The sequence below is a fragment of the Bubalus bubalis genome, chromosome 13, assembly GCF_019923935.1.
Source record: "Bubalus bubalis isolate 160015118507 breed Murrah chromosome 13, NDDB_SH_1, whole genome shotgun sequence".
Taxonomy (NCBI): Eukaryota; Metazoa; Chordata; class Mammalia; order Artiodactyla; family Bovidae; genus Bubalus; species Bubalus bubalis.
The window spans coordinates 55,102,662-55,125,203 of record NC_059169.1 but is presented as its reverse complement, the minus strand read 5'-3'; the positions used below and the strand labels follow the sequence as shown (position 1 = coordinate 55,125,203).

At 43.5% G+C, this 22,542-nt stretch overlaps 1 protein-coding gene across 2 annotated transcripts in view; it reads left to right on the top strand.

Annotated features, from left to right (window-relative positions):
- The window catches only part of SACS (sacsin molecular chaperone), an 81,929-nt gene that overhangs the window by 7,968 nt on the left and 51,419 nt on the right, over positions 1–22,542 (top strand). For both annotated transcript variants that reach the window (XM_025262831.3, XM_025262829.3), the window contains exon 2: positions 8,113–8,619. In XM_025262831.3, the coding sequence (XP_025118616.3) occupies positions 8,600–8,619 (20 nt within the window). In that variant the 5' untranslated portion in view covers positions 8,113–8,599. The remainder of the gene's footprint in view (positions 1–8,112; positions 8,620–22,542) is intronic.

Sequence of the window (22,542 nt, the reverse complement as noted above, 5' to 3'; positions counted from 1 at the left end):
GGTCTGCTGGGGCGGGTCACTTCCTGGTGTCCCCAGATGCTCTTGAAGGTGTGACACACTTGCTGTCTCGCACCCCACCTGCAGCATTAATGTCTCAGTAACTGACATTGACAGGTCCTGAGGACATCTGTCATCTTGTCCCCTTCTCCTCGCCCATAGGCTGTGGGCACAGCCCCTAACCTTTTTTAGCTTTGGTGTCTTAGCCTGTAAAATGAGGAAACTATATGGAAGAAATTTTCATCTACCTTCTAAGTTCTGCTTTGTCTGAGGAGTAAGATGAGAAAATCAAACAAAATTTTATTAAGGAGTCTGGCTCAGATGGTAAAGAATCTGCCTGCAATGCAGGAGACCCAGGTTCAATCCCTGGGTTGGGAGGATCCCCTGAAGAACGAAATGGCAGCCCATTCCAGTAGTCTTGACTAGAAAATCCCATGGACAGAGGAGCCTGGCAGGCTACAGTCCATGGGATCGCAAAGAGTCAGACACGACTGAGTGACAAGCACAGATACATGGAGAGACCCAGGGACTGAATAATTCACTGAAATGGCCAGAGCCCTCAATTTAAGTAGCATCTTCAGCTAAAGACAGGGTAATGGCAGTAGTGGTTTGGGACTTCAGAGGGGAGGAAGGCAACTGACCCGAAGATAGGAAAGCACACGTTTGGTAAATAGCTGTTTGCTGGACCAGGCAGCGACAATGGGACACAGGCGAACTGCGGCAGACAGACTCTGCAGGGTCCTCCCTGTCCGTGTGCCTGGTTCATACCACAGTTCTGTACGGCGATGGCCCATCCCGGAATAGACGCTCTGTGTTCCTGTAGATAGTTAGTGAGAAGGGCAAAGCTTCTTCCTGAGTCTTTGGGGCCTTAAGAGCATCAGCCTAAATTTTCCAGTAGTCATGCATGGATGTGAGAGAAGGACCATAGAGAAAGCTGAGCACCAAAGAATTGATGCTTTTGAACCGTGGTATTGGAGAAGACTCTTGAGAGGCCCTTGGACTGCAAGGAGATCCAACTAGTCAATCCTAAGGGAAATCAGTCCTTAGGTGATAAAGTGATTCAATTATACATGCATAAATATGTATATATATTCTTTTTCATCTTCTTTTCAATTATGGTTTATCACAGGATACTGAATATATAGTTCCCTGTGCTGCACAGTAGGACCTTGTAGTTTATCCATCCTATATATAATGGTTTGCATCTGTGGTGATTTAGTTGCTAAGTCGTGTCCAACTGTTGTGATCCCATGAATGCCTGCCATGCTCCTCTGTCCATGGGATTCTCCAGGTGAGAATAGTGGAGTGGGTCACCATTTCCTTCTCCAGAGGATCTTCCCGACCCAGAAATCGAACCCAGGTCTCCGGCATTGCAGACATATTCTTTACCTACTGAGCTATGAGAGAAGTCCTAATTTGCATCTACTAACCCCAAAACTTCCAGTCCATCCCTCTCTGACTGTCTTTCTGTTAACAATCACAGGTCTGTTCTCTACATCTATCAGTCTGTTCATAAATAAGTTCACTCGTGTGACATTTTAGATTCCACATATAAGTGATGTCATACGGTATCTGTCTTTTCCTTTCTGACTTACTTCACTTAGTATGATAACCTCCAGGTCCATCTATGTGGCTTATCAGCCCAAATTCATTCTCATGCCAAAGAGATACAATTGGAGGTAGCAAATTTTTCTCCCCTATTTAATACTATTAAATAAATAGTATTATTTAAATACCATGTGCAGAATTTCATATGAATGAAGAAGGATCTATTTGGTACCGAGGGGGTCTTGGGAACCCTGAGGAATACTTTGAATGCTTGGGGAGTAAGTTCTCAGGGTGGTTTCACAAGGCCTTGGGTGCATACCTTGATAAGAAGAGAGGGCATGAGTGGTGTTCAGGGAAGGAATAGTTGCTCCTCACTGCCGCTGCTAAGTCGCTTCAGGTGTGTCCAACTCTGTGCAACCTCATAGAAGGCAGCCCACCAGGCCCCGCCGTCCCTGGGATTCTCCAGGCAAGAACAATGGAGTGGGTTGCCATTTCCTTCTCCAATGCATGAAAGTGAAAAGTGAAAGTGAAGTCACTCAGTCGTGTCTGACTCTTAGCGACCCCATGGGCTGCAGCCCACCAGGCTCCTCCGTCCTTGGTATTTTCCAGGCAAGAGTACTGCAGTGGGGTGCCATTGCCTTCTCCAGATGCTCCTCACAAAGGCAGCAAAAATGAGGTTGCAATGCAACGGTGACCCTTTCTGCAAATCTCTTCTCTCCTTACCTCCCCTCCCCTTTTTTCCTCTTCCTCTTTTTAAAAACCTTGTTTGTTGAGTCTGTTAGTCCATCTGTACCTCATTCTTAATGAATAGCTATTATGATAATAAATGAAAGATATTAAAGATATTACTTCAAACAAAGATGTCATTATATACTACTCTATCATGTTATAAATGTATTTTCAACATTATCCCATGATAGAGACACAGTATAGTAGACATTTAATTTTTACCATTATTAAATGGAAATACCATGCATGCAAAAGAGTATGTATAAATTAGACTCTTTTGTCCACTTTCTTTTGAGGTAGTTTATTTTTTATTTTCAAGAGTTCTCTGTTGATTATTTGTGTGGCAGGTATGTTCTCCTGATGTGTGTAGCTTGAGATGTTCATCTTTTTAATGTGGTTTGAATGTAGTCATCTTTTTCTTCTGTGGTTCGTGCTTTCTATCTGCTGTTTAAAGAGTTCATTTCTACCCTGAGGTCATGAGGATATTGGGTTCTATTTCTTTCTAGCAACTTTACGGTTTGATTGTCTCACTGATGCCCTTAATCACCTGGAATTGATACTTGTGTGCACTGTGAGGTTCAAATACATTTCTCTTTCCAGGTGGGTAAGTACTTGTCCCAGTAACATTTCTTGAATGGTCCAGCTTTCCCCACTGTACCCTACCAACAGCTCTGTCACCTATCAAGTTTCCATTAATGCAAGGATCTGTTTCTGAACCTTATACCCTTTGATTGTTTCTGTTTGAATACCATACCAACTCAGGTATTATAGTTTTACATTACAGTTTCTATTTAGCAAAGCAAGTCTTTCCCCTCATACTTCTGAAAGACTGTCTTTATTTTTACCCCCTTGGCTTCCCATAGAACTTTTAGAATTTCAAATTTTATTTTGAAAGGTTGTTGGGATTTTGATTGGAATGTCTTTGAATTAAAAGACCAATTGGAGGAGAGGGGGCATTTCAGTGATATTGATCCTTCCTGCCCTGCATCATGTATATATCGCCATTTTTAAAGGGTGTCTTTTGTTCAAGTTTATAGATTTTCTACCTAAAATTTTTATACAAGTTTTGTGTTATAATTATTCCAAGGTAACTTTTTTTTTTCTTGGTATTATAAATAGTTGTCTCTAAAAATACCCTAAAAAAACTTTTGCTGGTATGTAGAACTTCAGTTGAACTTCTATCAGTAATCTGGATCAACTCTATCATTAATTCTATTGACTTGTCTGAAATACTTTTTGAATGTCCCACCTGTGAAAGGTGATGATTCCCCCCACCTCCTGTCCCTGTCCAGTGAAATGTTTACTAGACACAGAGATAGCCCAATGTGAGGTTTGCTCATTAAGAAGTTCCCATCTATTTCCTCTTTACTAAATGTTTTTTGTTTTCTTTCCTATTTGACAGAAGGTCTTTAATGGGTATGGAATTTGATCCTCTGATAAGCCCAATTAGGTAATAAACTAGTATCTTGTATTATACTATATATGCTGCATTCAGCTTGCTAATATGTATTTAGAAGTTTTGCATCTGTGTTCATGAATGACATTGGCCAGTAATTTTCCTTTTCCATACTATGCCAGTCTGGTTTAGATAACTGGATTTGGGAATTATCAGACAGATGGCATTATTTGGGCATATTGTTTGTTTTTATGTTTTCTGGTAGACTTTGTTGTTTTAGAGTACCTTGCTTATTGAATATTTGGTACATCTTTCCAGTAAAACCATCTAGCCTAATGTTTTCCCTTTGGAGAGATTTTAAATATCAGTGAATGAAACTATTTTGGATTGACTTGTTTCTTGAATTTGTCTGGTACTTTATATTTTTTCAATAATTTGTCTATTTTCAAAGTTTGAAAATTCATTACCTTAGAGTTATTTTTAGGGGATTCCCTGGTGGTCCAGTGGTTAGGACTCTGCACTTTCACTGCTCAGGTCTGAGTTCAGTTCCTGGTGACGTGCTAAGTCACTTCAGTCGTGTCCAACTCTTTGTGACCCTATGGACTGTCAGACCCCATGGACTGTAGCTGGACAGGGTCCTCTTGTCTATGGGATTTTCCAGTCAAGAATACTGGAGTGGGTTGCCATTTCCTACTCTAGGGGATCTTCCTGACCCAGGGATCGAACCCACGTCTCTTACATCTCCTGCGTTGACAGGAAGGTCCCTTACCACTAGTGCCACCTGGGAAGCACAGAATGTAGCCAATTACTGGTAGGAGATGTAAAAGCTTGCAAGCCATATGGCATGACCACAAATAAATAAATAAATGATGTTTAAAAAATAATATTCTGTTATCTTTTAAATTCCTGATGCATCCCATTTTCATCCCTATATATATGTATATATTATGTATATTCTTTTATCTTGATCAGTCTTGCTGCAAATTGGCCAATTTTATTAGACTTTTAAAATAACTCACTTTTCCATTGTATCTTTGTTTTCTATTTTGTTAATTCTACTCTTATCTACTCTCAATCTTATTTTCTTTGGATTTATCCCCATAATCTTTTTTCTAAGATCTTGAAATGGATACTTAATTTTCAGTCATTTATTTTCCTGAATGAAATTATTGAAGGCAGTAAATGTTCCATCAATTCAGTTCAGTCCAGCTGCATAACACACTAGTGATGAGAATGTCAGCAGCAGAAAGAAAGAAAGGAACAGGAGAACTATTTTAAATAATCAGTTCAGTTGAGTTCAGTCGCTCAGTCGTGTCCGACTCTTTGTGACCCCATGAATCGCAGCACGCCAGGCCTCCCTGTCCATCACCAAATCCCGGAGTTCACTCAGACTCACGTCCATCGAGTCAGTGATGCCATCCAGTCATCTCAACCTCTGTCGTCCCCTTCTCCTCCTGCCCCCAATCCCTCCCAGCATCAGAGTCTTTTCCAATGAGTCAACTCTTCGCATGAGGTGGCCAAAGTACTGGAGTTTCAGCTTTAGCATCATTCCTTCCAAAGAAATCCCAGGGCTGATCTCCTTTAGAATGGACTGGTTGGATCTCCTTGCAGTCCAAGGGACTCTCAAGAGTCTTCTCCAACACCACAGTTCAAAAGCATCAGTTCTTCGGCGCTCAGCCTTCTTCACAGTCCAACTCTCACATCCATACATGACCACAGGAAAAACCATAGCCTTGACTAGACGGACTTTTGTTGGCAAAGTAATGTCTCTGCTTTTGAATATGCTATCTAGGTTGGTCATAACTTTCCTTCCAAAGAAATGTCCCATAAATCTACAAAACCCCCTCTATAATGAAGAAGGAGCAAGTCAAAGCCTCAGTGTTTTTCGTGGGCACTTGCTTTCAATCAGAATTTAATAAGATTCCTTTTGTTTATTTTTAGAGCTACCCTCTATTTGTGGAAAGTGGTACTGGATTTCCATTTATATTGTGGGTGGAAAGTTTCCTTTTATAATATATTTAAGTAGAGAGTTATTTTAAGAAAGAAAAACATTAAGTAAATAATCAAAGAGGTGATACACAGTAGGCCAAAGATCCTCAGAATGGTATGCTGCGTCTCAAATATGAGAAACATTATGAAATGGCTATAATTTGTGACTCATTTGGGAAACTGATGTCGCAGGCAGTTCACTGCCTTCTCTTACCCACTTGCATGGTCACTGGCAAGTATAGTTGTTCAGCCACAGAGGGTGAGTTTTGAATAATCAGGGGTTAAGACAAGTCCTGGGGACACTCACATGTACAAATGGTTCAGTGTCCAAAAAAGGGAAATAGTTTCTGGAATTCCAAATCGTGGGTCAGATTTCATAACAGAAGTTATACTAAAACTGAAGATGGGATTGCCTGCGAGCGGTCATGAGTGGTTAGGACGTGGTGGTCCTTGGGTCCCAGCGTGGGTGCAGGGGGCACATCTTCAGTGCATTTCTCCCTTCGACAAAACCGTTCAGACAGCAGCTCAGTAGGGGTCAGGAGAAAGACGGTATCCTGACCATAATAATATGCTGGGGAAAGTCGCTGTATCCTGCTAGAAATGATGGCAGAAAAACGTGTGTGATGTGCATTCATTACAGCTCAGAGTTATTTAGGAAAAATGACCCAAAGATTTTTTTTTTTTTTTTGTAATGATGATCCATTGTCCATCTGGAGGAAAGTTACAATAATTTGCCATGAGGCTCTTTGCTGTTAGCAAGTTTTTCAAACGTGCCAGGTGATACAAGGTTAGTTAACATCCCAGATGACAGAAAATGAAAATGATAGTCTCTCAGTTGTGTCTGACTCTTTGCAACCCCATGAACTATACAGTCCATGGAATTCTCCAGGCCAGAATACTGGAGTGGGAAGCCTTTCCCTTCTCCAGGGGGTGTTCCCAACCCAGGGATTGAACCCAGGTCTTCCGCATTGCAGGCAGATTCTTTACCAGCTGAGCCACAAGGGAAGCCCATTTCATATACGATTTCATATAAAAGAGGAATAAGATTTTGGATGGGTTTGTTTCCATTAATTTCACTCACTCATGGCACCCAGGATATTTTTATGGTATGAAGTCACTTGGGAAGTGTTTGGGGAAGAATTTGCAGCAAGTCTTCAGTTTCTTCCCTGGGTTTTCATGAATCCAAGAATCTATAGTGATCTAAATATAGCTTAGATTATGATCTCTACATTACTTTTGTCTACAAGGCAACATTGCTGCTGCTGCTGCTGCTAAGTGGCTTCAGTCATTTCCGACTCTATGTGACCCCATAGACGGCAGCCCACCAGGCTCCCCCGTCCCTGGGATTCTCCAGGCAAGAATATTGGAGTGGGTTACCATTTCCTTCTCCAATGCACGAAAGTGAAAAATGAAAGTGAAGTCACTCAGTCGTGTCCCACTCTTAGCGACCCCATGGACTGCAGCCTACCAGGCTCCTCTGTCCATGGGATTTTCCAGGGAAGAGTACTGGAGTGGGGTGCCAGTGCCTTCTCTATAAGGCAACATTGCTGGGTAGCAAAAACAGAATAAGTCAGCAGCTGGTTTTCTCGTTTTCCGCCCCTCACTTTCTAGTCGAGCATCTGAAATACTGCCACTTAGCTTGGTGTTTCTAAGCTCTGTGGTTCTGAGCTCCAGGGACTTTCTAATTATAAACTGCTGGTTGCATCAGAGCCCTGCCTAGGAGCATGGCGCCTGGTCTCCCCTCACCGCTGGCAGAATTGCTATTTCTTAGATGTGTGAAAGTTTCCTGCTTTCACACAGCTGTCTCTCCCAAAGAAATGCCATCATGTCTAAGACTTGTCATGCCTTGGACATTATAAAGGATTTGTAACCATGATACTTGCAGGAGTGGGTAGAAAATTCAGTCTCATACACCCCTCTGGCTTAGTCTGATTGTCCAAGTTTGTCATTTTTTCCTTCTAGTTTATTTCTTAACATGTTAGACTCTTGCAGGCACCCATGGTTCTTAAGCGTATTGCTAGTAAGATACTCTTTTATTAAACATAGATGTTTCATTTTCAGATGTGAGTTATAATGTATAAAGTCATAGGTTTGGGTCTTGGGGTACTGTTCCTGAGAAAAGGTACATTGTGCGAAGCACATATTCCACTTGGACAAAGCCAGGGAATTGGAGGGATAAGGAGAAATGTGTAGGGAGTGAGAACATGAAACTAAGTGGATGTGTTTTTATTTATAGTGACGGCTGTGTGCGGTTATGATGTGTATCTGCTGGTAGTGAGCGGAGACCGAGTGCCATGCTCCTAGGCAGGGCTCCGACACAAGCAGCAGCTTATAATTAGAAAGTCCCTGGAGCTCAACATTGTGGCTGTCAGCACAAGGAGCTGCCTCATCTGTGCCTTTACTGGAGGACTTTCCCCTACTCCTTTTTAACCTTTCCTTGGTTTTTCTTTCAGGATCCCAGAAGTGATGCCAAGATGCAGGTGTCACCAGAGCAAGAAGAAGGGCTCTCACCAGGGAGTATCGTACGTCTGCTGAGATGAGGGCGAGGAGCACGGGGCCCAAGAACGTCCACAACATCTTTTCCACCTCCTGCAAAAAGAAATAAGGAAGGTTCTCAGATGAAAATAGCTCCTCTTTTTTTGGGGGGAAAAGCCAGAACCCATTAGCTGATCAGTTTTACCTGAAGAAGGCCCATGGGCTGCTGATCAGCAGGCGTAACCCAGGGAGGTGGCACTGAGACTGGAGAGCCCTGCTGTAAGGAGCGCAGACGCCAAACACAGCGATGCTTTCCCGCGTCAGATGATGAACGGACGCTGAGGGGGAAACAGTCTTTCTGCTGGCCAGACAAGCTGGACTGGAGTCCACGCTTATGGGAACGACTTGGAAGGAGGAAAAATATTTTCATGGTTTTCCCAGACAGATATTCGAAGACAAGTGATAATGGAGACCCAGGATAATAGGTAAATGAGTGAATGTTTTAAATTACGGCACTTTGCACTGAGATTCAAGGCTTGCTGGGTTTTCACATAGGAAACATTCGTTGGCAAAAACAGAGGGAAGCTCTCTCGAGGTAAAAGTGAATCAACCCCAGACACGTTGGTTCAAATGGGGATTGTGTGGATAACACTTGCCCCGTGGGTTGACGATCATTCCTTCCATTTCCCAGATGGTTCTGGGTTCTGTTTCCTGTTGTGGCTCTTACAGTGGACAGTTGACTCGATGTGTCCTATTTTCTCCTTCATAAAATGTATGTATCGGTGCCTTTCACTGGCCTGTGATTATTTGGAAAATATTAAATAACAACTGTCAAGTACTTGGAATTGTATCAGATAAGCTAAGAGAAGAGAGAGGACTCTCTGCTTTTCCTTTATAAACTATGAAGATAAAAGATAACATTTGCTCCTTTCCACAAATTTAGTTGCTGTTTTATAGGAACTTATTTTATAAGCTTGAGGGTATATGCAAAAACATATAGTATCAGTGATATGTAGAATTACCCTTTAAATTTCTCTGTGTTCCTTTTTTCTTATAACAAAAGACTCTTTCATTGATTTTTGATGGCTGTATTCAAATAGTGTGTTCAATAATCAAAAAGTTAGGGCCATAGAGACCAGGTAAGTCCTCATATCTTGTAATCCAATGACATCGATGAATAAAAGGACTTTTTAAATTTGACTTTCCAATTTGAAACATTGAGAAAACCCAATATTTGTTTTTCTCATTTACCTTTTGAAAACCTTTATTCATTAGACAGAGGAAGTTCAAGAGTAACTTTTTCAATTGAACTTACTTCTTAACAAATCAGGATTAACTTGTGACGATTGTTATTCAAATGTGAGAATAACACAGGTACAGAGACTACTTAATGGGTTTGAGTTTTGACAAACTGGAACTTTTGATTATTTCTAATATTATAAGAAGTCATCTGAGATGAATTTTCTCGCTATTTCTGACACTAAATTGTTTAAGCTTGATAGAGGACCCCTCATATAGCATCATACAAATGATATCACAGTATTTTCTGTGGATTTTTTCTTTCTTTTTTTTTTAACCTTCTAAACTGCTTCCATCGGAGAAGGCAATGGCACCCCACTGCAGTACTCTTGCCTGGAAAATCCCATGGATGGAGGAGCCTGGTAGGCTGCAGTCCATGGGGTCGCTAAGAGTGGGACACGACTGAGCGACTTCACTTTCACTTTTCACTTTCATGCATTGGAGAAGGAAATGGCAACCCACGCCAGTGTTCTTGCCTGGAGAATCCCAGGGACAGGGGAGCCTGGTGGGCTGCCGTCTATGGGATCACACAGAGTCGGACACGACTGAAGTGACTTAGCAGCAGCAGCAGCAGCAAACTGCTTCCATATAGTGCTTTCCTCTTGTTTTGAAAGTAGGTTTTTTTCCCAATTACATGTTAACTCATTTTCATTCAGCTTATCAGTTAGTAGATTTGTTAGAAATAATTTCATGTATAAATTTATTTTAAATAGCACTGATGACACAGACATTTTGATGCTGACACTAAGCATATATTTTCAACAATTAAGATTGACTTGAAGCATCTAAGAGACAGTGAAAAAAACCCAACAGATTGGATCATCTTTGCAGTCACTAGGTGCTCAAGCCTATTTTTAGCTAGAACAAGGTATAAATTACCTTTGAGAATATCTTTGCAGAGATTTACATCCTGTAGGCTTTGGGCTCTTTAGAATTTCCTCAGAACTTATAATTTCCTTAAAGCTAAAATGTCAGTGACCACATACAACAGCATTTATAAATACACAGAGTATATGTTCATCATCAAAGCATCTTAAGATTATTTTATACACACATTTTTATTAAGATATTTAAAACTTGTCTCATTAGGACCCTTACTGTGTAAAACTTGATTGCCTGGTCTTTTTGTTAAGGGGCAAGATAATAATTTTTAAAGCTAAAAAGGATCTGGGGTGGGCTTGATCTTGGGCGCTGTAACTGAGTGCTCAGGGGGCGTGTGTAGGCTGTAAGGCTTGCTCTTACCCACTGCATTAACATGCAGAGCCTTCCCAGCCCACTGGATTTATGTGAGTATTCAGGAAAAGAAGATTATCTATGTGATAAGCACTTTAAAATGTTGCGTCAAGATAAAAGCAGGCATATTATTGACTATACCATCTGAATATTAACCTAAAAATTGAGTTGGTATTGCTTTTTAAAAAAATTAATTAATTTATTTAGCTGCAATGCATCTTAGTTGCAGCATGAGAGATCTTTAGTTGCAGTATGTGAACTCTGTAGTTAGGGCATGTGAACTCTAAGTTGCATGTGGGCTCTAGTTCCCTGACCAGGGACGGAACCTGGGTCCTCTTCCCTGTGGACCATCAGGGAAGTCCCTGGTCTCCCTTGTTGAAGGGTACTTTGGGACTGGTTCCCTTCCATTGTGCCCAGGGGACCTCTGGAGTGTCACTGTGTTACCGTGCAAAGAGCAGATTCCAGGATACGGAGAGGTGGACCAGATTTGGGGAACCTGTCCCCTAAGGTGCTGAAGAAACAGTTCTAAGTTCAGGGTGCTAAAGCACTTGGTCCATTTGGGGTTGATTCAGGCTGATGACAATATCTGAAAGATCCTATCTTAGTGGATTGATGAGATGAGAAAACTGAAGTTATGTGACTTGTTCAAACTCACAGGGTTTTAAAGAAAAAATTATGCTGACACTTATTAAAATGGTAAGGAAGTCTTTATTTAAGACTTGATACCTATTGCAACTGTGGAAGAGATCTGGCTTAACTTGGAATACAGCGTAGAGAGCTGGGTATTTACAGCCAATGAGCACAGAGAGGGGAGTCAGTAGATGGCAAATTAGTGGGACATCAAGGGCAGGGACCCCGGCTGAACTGACTTGCTGACAGAAGGCCAGGGTGCTCAGGTGTCGTGGGTGGGTGGGGAGGACTTTGGTCAGACGTGGAGGCTACTCAGACCTCAAGGGGGAGGAGGTCTCGCTACACTGACAACGGGATTCTTGCTAAAACTGGGCCAGGCCATTCAAAGACAGAGCCCGAGGATGAGACTCATTGAAAAGAGAGCTCAGAGGAGCTTCTGAAGTTTGGTCAAGGAGAGAGAGAGAGCCCTGGTCAGGTACAAGCCCAGAATGGCTGGACCGGCCTCTCTTCTTCCAGGGTCCATCCGGTGTCCAGTGTCCACCTTCCCAGGGGACCACAGTGCAGGCTTTCAGTTAGGACCCTCCACACTAACTGTTACTGAACCAAACGAATCCTCTCGCCCACACGCAGTAAGGCGAGTCCCACACGCAGTAAGGCGAGTGTGCTGACCCCGGGGTCAAGGTGAAGGAAAGGGCAGCGTTCACTGCAAGCGAGAACTCCAGGCAGCTGGTGCTTAAGTCTGAACTCCCTGAAAGCTTTCAGGGACAGGTTCATAAAGACAGGGTGAAGGAGGGGACATGGGCTGTGTGGTCGGCTCATGGACCTTTCTTCTGATTTTGTTGATGGTAAGGTAATCAGGGTCAGCATTATTAACCTGGTTTCAACTCATCTGGGGTCTGTGTGCTTCTGGACAGTGTGCAGTTAACTTCTCCCACCTGGTGGGGTTTCATTCAGCAGTTGCAAAACAGCTCAAAGGACAAGGCTCAGGATATCCTCTACAGCCCTTGAGGTGGAACTAAAGATCTTCAACTTTGTTCAGCGACTAAACTATTATTTTGTCTTGCTTGACTGTTTCCTTTCTTCCTGCATTTTCTCACTTTTCTGGTTAAATTTACTCTTTGGGACTCAGGGAAAAACATAAGAGCCTACAGTTTTTCTACAGACAAAGGCAGGCGGAGGACCTGCTGAGACAGTGAGGGAGGTCTGTTTTGCGAAGACCCTATAGGGTCCTGCTCATCACAAAGTCATTCCTTTAGCTAACGTGTATGGGGCATTTATTAGGCCAGGCTTTTAGAATATGTAAGCGAATGAAATGGATGTAGGTATTGACTCTGATGAATTTTCTACTCTAACAGGGGGAAGACAGAAAGTACACAATAAACCTAATACATAATTAAATTACAGGGTACCTCATTTTTGTTGTTGTTTAGTCACTAAGTCGTACCTCACATGATGAAACAAAAGACCAGTGAGCATGAAAAGGAGGTGGGAGTCTACGGGGTTTCATAGGAACGTGTGTCACTCACAGTTTTAAATAGGATAGTCAAGACAAACCTCTTGGAAGTGACATTTGAGCAGACACTTGAAGGAGGTGAGGGAATTAGTCATAAGCTCTTTAGGGGAAGAATGTTCCAGACTGTGTAGATCTTGTAGGTGGGTGCTGCCCGGAATGTTCCAAGAACAGGGAGGAGGCTGGTGGGCTGGCGGGGAGGGGCTTAGGGCCAGGGAGCTGAAGTCACAGTTAAAGAGGAAGCATGAAGGGGATGGGGACCCACTGCGGGGAGAGGCTGAATTTGTAAAAGGATCCCTCCAGCTGCTGTGGGGAGGACAGGAGCAGAGGCAGGAAGGCCCACTACAGTTTGTGGTCACCACCCAGGTGAGCGACGAGGGTGGTTCTGCCAGGAGGGCTGCATGGAGGAGGCCCCCCACTGACCTCCTAGTGCTGCTCCTGTGTCAGTCTCTCCACTGAGGCTGGGAGAGTGTCCTGGCCACCTGGCAGTGTCAGAACGGCCAGGACATCTAAGATGAATGTCAACAACCCAATGAGGATGGGGATTGAGTCATCTCTCCAAAACGATCGGTTCCCTAATTCTCCAGGACCTCCTGGGAGTCCAGCATGTTAAGTTGATTCTGACACTTAACTTCCCAGAGTTAGCACAGACCCCATGTCACAGACAGTCCTGCAGGATCACCTCCACTTCAGGTGCCTGTGGGAATGGGATCCCTGGGACACCCCAACTACAAATTCAGGGGTTCCCAGAACCCCTTCCCTTGGGTTCAATAATTCACTAGGCTGACCCAGAACCCATAGGGTGCTTTACTTACAATTCCTGTTTATTGTAACAGCTCATGGAAGAGACAACATCTCTTGTCAAGATCATGGGTCAAGATTTGGGGGCAGCGCATGTGTAGAGCTCCTAGGCCTTCTCCGGGGGCCCCCATACCCCAGCACCTCCATGTGGTCACCAGCTTGGAAGTTCCTGTAGCTTAGTGGTTGTTTCCAAGTTCCCAGCAAAGTGTCCATGTTGGGGTGACTGATTACATCATCGACTGATTGAACTCACTCTAGTCCTTCCCACTCCATGGAGATTAGAAGGGTCAGAAAACTCCAACCCTCTAATCACAGGGTTGAGGCCTCCCTCCCCATCTGAAGCTATCTAGGGGCCCTGCCTTGAGCTACCTCATCAGTATATGAAAGACACTCTTTTCTCAGGGAATTCCGAGAGTTTTAGGAGTTTTGTGCCAAGACTCAGAGGCAAAGAGCACATATTTATTTCCTGTTATGCCATAGTAGGAGGAATAAAGATTCAGGTAAGAGAGTAGGGTCCAGAGAGCAGGGGAGGAGGCAGACTAGCTGAGTCCAAGTGTATGAAGACTAAGCTTAGTGGGGAAGAGCAGTAGTGGGCTGTAGAGGGCCAAGCAAACCAGCCAGCCCTGACTTCTGATGGAGCTATGGACGTGGTGCAGTCAGCCAGGACTTGAGTTGGGGAGGTGGAGTCCAGAGAAAGAGCAAGTGCTTTAGTGATTATGCTGCCCCTCCTAGGTTTCAGAAGTTCGTGAGTGTAAATAAGGTCAATTCATATTTACACCCATGTCTCCATGACTCCAGATCTTCACCTGTTGATAAGACCTTAACCCTGACGCTCTTTTTGTTGGCTTAACTTCTTCCCCAGCTATTTCTGGGTGTCCTTGGGGGTGGTGACATCTCCTATGGTCTCAGGAATGAATTTTCTTATGTTCTTTCCACTTGAGCCTCTGGGTCAGGGGCACTTGTCATGACCTCTGTAGGTGGTGTCTCTGTAAGACTTTAACCCAGCAGACCCCTTGGGACCAAAGTGACTGCCACCTGTGGACTGGAGGTCAGGAAGAGGAATGCCTTCTTTTCAAGCCCATGCTAATTTTGTTTCCTGGGAGAGATGCAGTGCTGCCTGGACTTATTCCCACCCAGGGTTTCATGGCACTGGTCCTTCACCCTCTGTCCTCACAGGCTCCAAACCGGTCCCTCTCATGTGGCCAGAGAGGGGACGGTGGGTCCCATCCTGTCCCTTCTACATCTTCTCTCTTCCTTAGACACACACCTCCACATCCAAACAAAACAAGACCAACCCCACAAACACTCTCCACAAACACAGACACCCATTTGTTTTAAGAGAAAACAAATCATGTAATGGAAAGAGTATAGACTTTGGAGCCAGACGTACTTGGTCTGAATCCCATTTTCTAGTCATGCAGCCTTAGGGAAAACAATGCCCATAAAAATGTTAGATGAGAGCCCGTGAATGTAAGACATTTGTGTTGTATCTGATGTGGCTCTCATCCCTCCATCCTCCAGAAGCCCGCACAAAGCCCCACCCACAACCTGAGCACCTGTCCTCAATGCAGGTGCCCGGGGGTGCCGCGGTGACCACCACTGCTGCCCCAGCCTACAGAGCAGCTGCAGACCGGTGTGTCTCGTCCCTCTTGTTGGTGGCGGGGTGTCCCTTCCCGTCACTGTCAGCCCCTCTGTTTCCACCTGTGCTGGGATCTTGTTGGGGAGGGGCTTATGGCATGTCACTGGCCATCAGACAGGAAATGCAAGAGGCAAAGAGAAGGCCCAAGGGGCATCCTGGAGACACCACTGATGGTCCACACAGGCTGGTCTGGGGCCCAGAGCAGGTGGAGAGTGGGCCTCCCGCGGGGTGCTGGTGCATATGGAGGGGGCCGGCTGTCATCCCCCTCCCCTGGAATTAGCAGAAATCCTCTGCTTGGCCTTGGTACCCCTGTGCCTCGTGGTAAAAAAATTTTATCATGAGGAATTTCAGGTGTCCAGAGAAGCAGAGGGAACTGTTTATTACAGTGAACAGATTTCAGCAGTTGTCATAATTCTTCCACAGTTATTTCTGTCTCTCTTTTTCTTTGCCTTTTCATGTTGAAGCAAACCCTTGATGTCCTATTTTCTCTGGTCCTTGCAGCAGAGCCCTGGGAATACAGATGTGTGTGTGTGTAGGAGCTTTGTAAACTGCAGGGCGGTCCCTGGGGAACCCTGAGGGCTGCCCCGCTTTAGGTGGGCTTGTGTCGGGGAAGGAGGATCTGTGTGCAGACCCGGGACAGGTTTGGTGCAGTCACAGAATCACTGATGGGAGACGAGGAACCATCTCAGCTGTAGAAATACATGTGTTATTGAAAATTCACAGGGGTCAGAATCATTGCCCTTTAGATACTGCTCAGGAAGGTCCACTCCACTGAAAAATCAACTGATAGCTTTTTCTTGAGAATAATAATAATGTTAGTGTATTATCCAGCAAGAAACACAGTTTTAAATTATCTCATTTACTGAATCTCCTGGGGGAGGGGTGGAGGGAGAGGGAATCTCATATAGAAATGGTAACTTAGTCCAACTGACTCAAGATTATTATTTTTTTTAAATTAAGCAGTAGGCAAAATGATTTGTTTATGATACATTAATATAAATGGTTCTTATTTCTAGCTTGTTATGATTGAAAGCAATAGCCTCAGATAAACAACATAGAAACAAAATGCTAATTCTTTCCAGAGCTAATGCCAAATGCAATCTGAAACCTGCAGCACCCCTAGACCAAGTTAAATAGCTGCTGTAGAAAAAGCCTTCAAAGACTGAATAGAGAAAACATCCCTTGAAGAATCATCAGATCAGATCAGATCAGTCGCTCAGTTGTGTCTGACTCTTTGCGACCCCATGAATCGCAGCACGCCAGGCCTCCCTGTCCATCACCAACTCCCAGAGTTCACTGAGACTCACGTCCATCGAGTCAGTGATGCCATCCAGCCATCTCATCCTCTGTCGTTCCCTTCTCCTCCTGCCCCCAATCCCTCCCAGCATCAGAGTCTTTGCCAATGAGTCAACCCTTCGCATGAGGTGGCCAAAGTACTGGAGTTTCAGCTTTAGCATCATTCCTTCCAAAGAAATCCCAGGGCTGATGTCCTTCAGAGTGGACTGGTTGGATCTCCTTGCAGTCCAAGAGACTCTCAAGAGTCTTCTCCAACACCACAGTTCAAAAGCATCAATTCTTCGGTGCTCAGCCTTCTTTGAAGAATCATAGAAAATATTAAAAACAGAAAAATGTATAAAAGGGATTGTCTATGATTGTGACAACTGGCATCAGAAGGCGCAGCCTAACAATCTGACATTTTGACATAAAATTAAATGGCCACCTGCTCCCTACTGCCCACAGAAAGAGAAAAAAATAAAAAAACAAAATAAAGAAATTAACCTTTCTCATGTTGCAAGAAAGTGGTGGCTGAAAGCAGAGTCCCAAAGGAAGAGATTTCAGACACTATTTGATTTGTTCCTTTCATGCATGGAGAAGATGGAGGCAAATGTGATGGATCTGTGTATGACTAGAGACCCATCATACACTTCTATTGTCCTTTTTTTTTAAACTAGGGAAGGCTTAACTTAAAGCTTCAGTTGAGCCCCAGAAGAAGAGGACAGAGGGCTGGCAAGCAGAACACGTGCCTTGCAGAGAACTGGAGGCTTCTCTGCCCACTGCCCACAGTCACTGAAAAAGGCAAACCCCGGGAGGGTCATCTGTATGTCTGCATTTTAGTAGTTGTGTACCTTGTCGTCATATTCTTTGCATTCTTAGGTCATGTTACAATAAGAGATGATTCGAAATCCTTGTTTCCTGTTCTGGACCAGGAAATTGTGCTAATGCATTTTTAGCATAAATACCGTGAATGTTACCCAGTTTACTTACAACTGTTTAGTGAAGGGTTAAAGGGTTAGTTAGGTTTAGCCCATTCTTTAAATTCATAGCATGGATTATCCATGGATTAAGTCCACTCAGTTGACTGGTTAAGTCATGTCTAGTTGTTGGTGCTTTTTTTTCCTCTTTAATGTCTTTAAAACAGAATGTCCAGAGAAATGTGCAAAAAAGGTATAAGGATATAAGCATGGTTGCAGGGCTCTGGGAGGATGCCCAGGAAGGAGGGGTGGGGATGAGGTGGGAAAGGTGTCTATGAAGCCTTTGGACTTGAAGGACTGAGTGTTGTTATGCTGGGGAGAGGCTAAGTCATACTTCATAACAGATCAACTCAGTGGCAACAGGAATTAATTAACAGGATTAGTCAGAGGGGAAAGGATTCGGGGCAGTGCGAAAATATTTAGAAAACAAGAAAGTGACCAGAAGCTTAAAAGACAAACACACATATAAATTTTAATTGCTAATAACATTAAGTATATGTTTTCTGAAGTACACTCAATTGCCCTTAATAGCTTTTACACTGATGAGTTTTTTAATTTAATTTTATTTTTTTAAAGTATTCTTAATTGAAGGATAATTGCTTTATAGTATTGTGTTGGTTTCTATCAAACATCAACATGAATCAGCCAAAATTACTTAGCTTTTATATTTATAAAGATTATAGAAATAGTGAACAATCATAGGGTTTTTTTTTTTTGGATTTAGAATTGCATGAATTCTGAAAAAAAAAACCTGTTCATATGACTATTATTCTATGCTTTCTCTGTTAAAAATTTTGTCTTTGGTTCTTCAGAAATATTCATTTTTAGAAGCTGTCAGTAAATAGATATCTTTTCCATTTTATAACTAATTTATCCAATAAAATCCTTATCAAGAGAAATTTTGAAATGCTTTGGAAAATGAGCAAAATGTAGGATTTTAACAGAGGAAGTGTCCATTCAGTTACAGTAATCATATAAAATTCAGTCATTTTTGGTTTTTATGGACTCATTCCCAATTTTCCTTAAAAAACTCTCTCTTGACCTATTTCTCACTAGCATTTCCTTTGTGTCCCCTCCAAGTGGTTGCCTGCCAACTACTATCATTGTCCGCCAAACAGCAAATGCATGAAGCTATTTGTAAACCTTCCATATGAGGAAGGCTGTAGCATGATCCCTTTTTATACAAAGCAAAGGAAAAAACCAGAAAGTTTTTTTTCACAAATTCACAGATCTATAATTTTGTGGGCACAGTTTCTATGATTCATATTTTCAAGTCATTGTGGCACTTACTGCACAGACATAAAACATGATGCTTTTGAAGTGATCATTCATTGACATTATCACTCCAAGTCCAAACATTTGGAAATAAGATAAAATAAGAAATGTTTAAGAAAAAATTTTAATGAACATAAGCAAGAAATGGTAAAGATAAAATATGACAAAATAAAGAAGATTCCCATTTGTTTTTCATAAATAAACTCATTTCTCAAATATTTCTGACCAGAGGATGTTAGTTTAATCAAATTATGGTCTAGGGATTCTGTTTGAGACACTTCTTCACAGCTAAATATGTTGTTGTTTAGTCCCTAAGTCATGTCCAACTCTAAGACTCCATGGACTGCAGCAGGCCTATCCTTCAAGAAATCCCAGAGGTGCTCAAATATGTAGAGGAGCGTAGTTTTAAACAAGTAACTCAATTGGCTATCATGAATGAAACAGAAGTAGTGAAATGTACAATCTCACCCTTTTGGCTGCATTGTCTGTGTCTCTATTCTGTAGTGCATGCTCACATATTTATCATATTCATTTAAAGGTGTTTCCCAGCATGTGCCTGAGGGCTCTTGTGCTGCCTAGGTCTGGCCAGACTGTAAAACTGCCACATGCTTTAGAATACAAGATTGTGATTAGCTCTTAGGAGAGAATTTAGGGCACCTACCCCTAAGGCATGGGCTTCCCAGGTGGTGCTAGTGGTAAAGAGCCTACCTGCCTAATGCAGGAGACATAAGAGACATGGGTTCGATCCCTGGGTCGGGAAGATCCCCTGGAGGAGTGTATGGAAACCCACTCCAGTATTCTTGGCTGGAGAATCCCGTGCACAGAGGAGCCTGGTGGGCTACAGTCCATGGGGTTACGAAGAGTCGGACACGCCTGAAGCGACTTAGCAGTCAAGCATGCATGCACCCCTTAAGGTGTGCTGACTCTGCGAGATTTTTAGAATCTCAAAGCAAATGTTTCTCTTTTACTTCAATTCTGGGGTGCAGCACAGAATGAGAACATTGAATGGAGATCTGGGTTCTGGTCTTGGCACTTGGTGTTTGCAAGGAAACCTCAGACAAATTACTTGCCCTCTCTGGGTCCTGAGTCCTGATTTGTAATTGTGGATGATAATGTTAGATTCATCTGGGAATTAAATACGACAGTGGATGTGAAAGAGTCAGCATGTGGTTGGTGATAAGTAAATACAAACAAGCGCTGTTCTAATTGGTGGGATATTTTTCCTTATAGTGAACCCCACATCTGTCTCTGGAGTCACAGAAATTTTTGTACATGAAAACCTTTCTCCGATTTGAACAGTATAGCATGCACCCTGGAGTCACGTTTTCCCCAGGATAAACAGCCCCACATGGGGATATAAACAAGGTATGGGTTTGCAGGACCTGCATATGGTCTGGGGCAGTTAGAACTTTTCTGAATCTCCTTTTCATCTGTAAAATAGGAATAAACATGCCTCATAGGATTTTAGTGAAGATTAAATGACAAGTGTTTGGTGCCTAGGAAGTGTTTCATTAGCCACATGGATTATTATTATTGTGCATGATTTTCCATTTCTCACATCCCAATGACTGCTTTAAGTGAACAACGGTCTTGGGGATAGGATTTCAGAGGCAGTAAGTGATGCACCTCCCCCTGCCCTCTGATCCCAGGGCCCACACTGTGGTAGAAATTAAAACAGCCCCTTGAGAGCCAGGAAGTGTCTGCTGAGCCACTGGGGGAAGAAGCAGCGGGGGTCAGAGTGCAGTGCTTCGGGCTGGAGAGGGAGGGCTGGCTGGGACCTCCCTGTGTGTGTGGTCTTCTCCAAAGAAGGTTAAAGAGATGGAAGGAAAAATAAATGATATCTCTAAACACACAGGAACACAGGGGAATGCACCAGAATGGAGTCCCAGGGCCACTTTGGAGGGGGTTCTAGTGGGCAGAAGGGGTGTGCCTGGCGAGGGTGTGAAGGATACAGCTGATGGGAGCTAAGCCTGGGTATGCTCAGGAGGAGAGGCAACGAGCGAAGAGGAGACCAGACCTCTGTCCAGACAGAGGGTCACCCAAGAAAGCAGTCTCTTTCTTGACTGCGATGCTTGTCCAGGAAAGCCTTTAATGGAAAGCCATGCTGTGGCACTCAGCAGCTTGCCTTTATTTCAGCATGTCCCTTTTATGTTGAAATGATGTTTCTGCATAATTCCAGTCGTGGCTGCCCTCGAAGTTCAGTGGTAAAGAGTCTGAGTGCCAATGTAGTAGATGCAGGTTTGATCTCTAGGTCAGGAAAATTCCCTGGAGGAGGAAATGGCAACCTACTTCAGTATTCTCGCTGGGAAAATTCCATGGACAGAGGATCCTGGTGGGCTACAGTCCATGGGGTTGCAAAAGGGTCGGACAAGACTGAGTCACTGAGCACACAGGCTGTTGAGTTCCTAATGGGCGGTGGAGCTGTTATTAAGATCATTATCTGTCTGATTTCTGAGCCCCTGGCAGAGAGCCTGCACCTAGGAGGGGTAATGTTTACTGAGCTCAGCAGAGCTGGGGATGCAGTGCATACAAGCACAGAGCATGTCAGGAGAGGAGGTGAAGTTCAGATCAAAGGTTGAAGGGGACCTGAGACACATTGGCCTGCTTCATGGTTTTTCCGGCACTGACCTCCAGAGCCAGAGAGGAGGGCACGGGGGAAGATGAAGGTGACAAGGGTGTGAGGCCTCCTTCTCATGGTACGTGCCTGATTGCTGTTTCTGTGAGCTGACTCACCCCCCAGATAGAAGGGGACATACCCCTCTAGGGACTGTGCCCCTTAATCGGAGTGCCAGTGCCTAGGGCATCCTGGTTGTCGTGCATTTTTATTGTATGAATACACGTGACCCTCCCAGGTCAGCGATAGCCTGTTTCACCTCTTCATAACCCCAAGGAAGGGTCCTACAGGTGAGGCGGTGAGCTCGGAGTGGTGACATCCCTCCCATGGAAAGGTGTGAGAGCCGAGAATCTGACCATCAATTTGTTTGCACACAAGGGGGCAGAGGGCTTCCCTGATAGCTCAGTTGGTAAAGAATCCACCTGCAATGTGGGAGACCTGGGTTCAATCCCTGGGTTGGGAAGATCCCCTGGAGAAGGGAATGGCAACCCACTCTAGTATTCTTGCCTGGAGAATTCCATGGACTGTATAGTCCATGGGGTTGCAAAGAGTCTGACATGACTGAATGACTTTCACTTTCAAGGGGGTAGGGGTGGAGACAGGTGGAGAGTGAAGAAAAGCAACATGTAAAATAGAGGGCAAAACAGAAGGGAAATTGTTAATTTCCTAAAAGAAAAGAAAAATATAAATAGCCAGAAGAAACAGAAAAAAGAAGTGTATTAGAGTGTATTATGGTATCGTTGCTCATACCATTTCCTTTTTTATATCCCGTGTAATCAATTTTTATGATGGAGCGTTTTATAGGTTTATGTCAAAAGTTTCCTTACTGTTGTGTCTAGGGCGAGACTCCATTCAGTTCAGTTCACTCTAATTATTAGCATGGGGTACATTCATTTTAATGTACCTACTGCCATAGCTCGCTGTGTCCCTGTATTTTCTATAACATGTTCCAAAAGAGGATGTTGCATCAAAGATTATCATAATAGAAGAGGAATTCAGAGGCCATGCGTGGTTTTATTATTCCTGAAATGGTTAAGACAGCTCAAGATGTGTCACCTTGACAAAATCTGAGGGCCTGAGTCACTTTTTCCCTTTCTAATGCCAAGTTCTTTCTGATTACCCCGTTGCCGTTCAGAAGCACGACTACACTTAAGG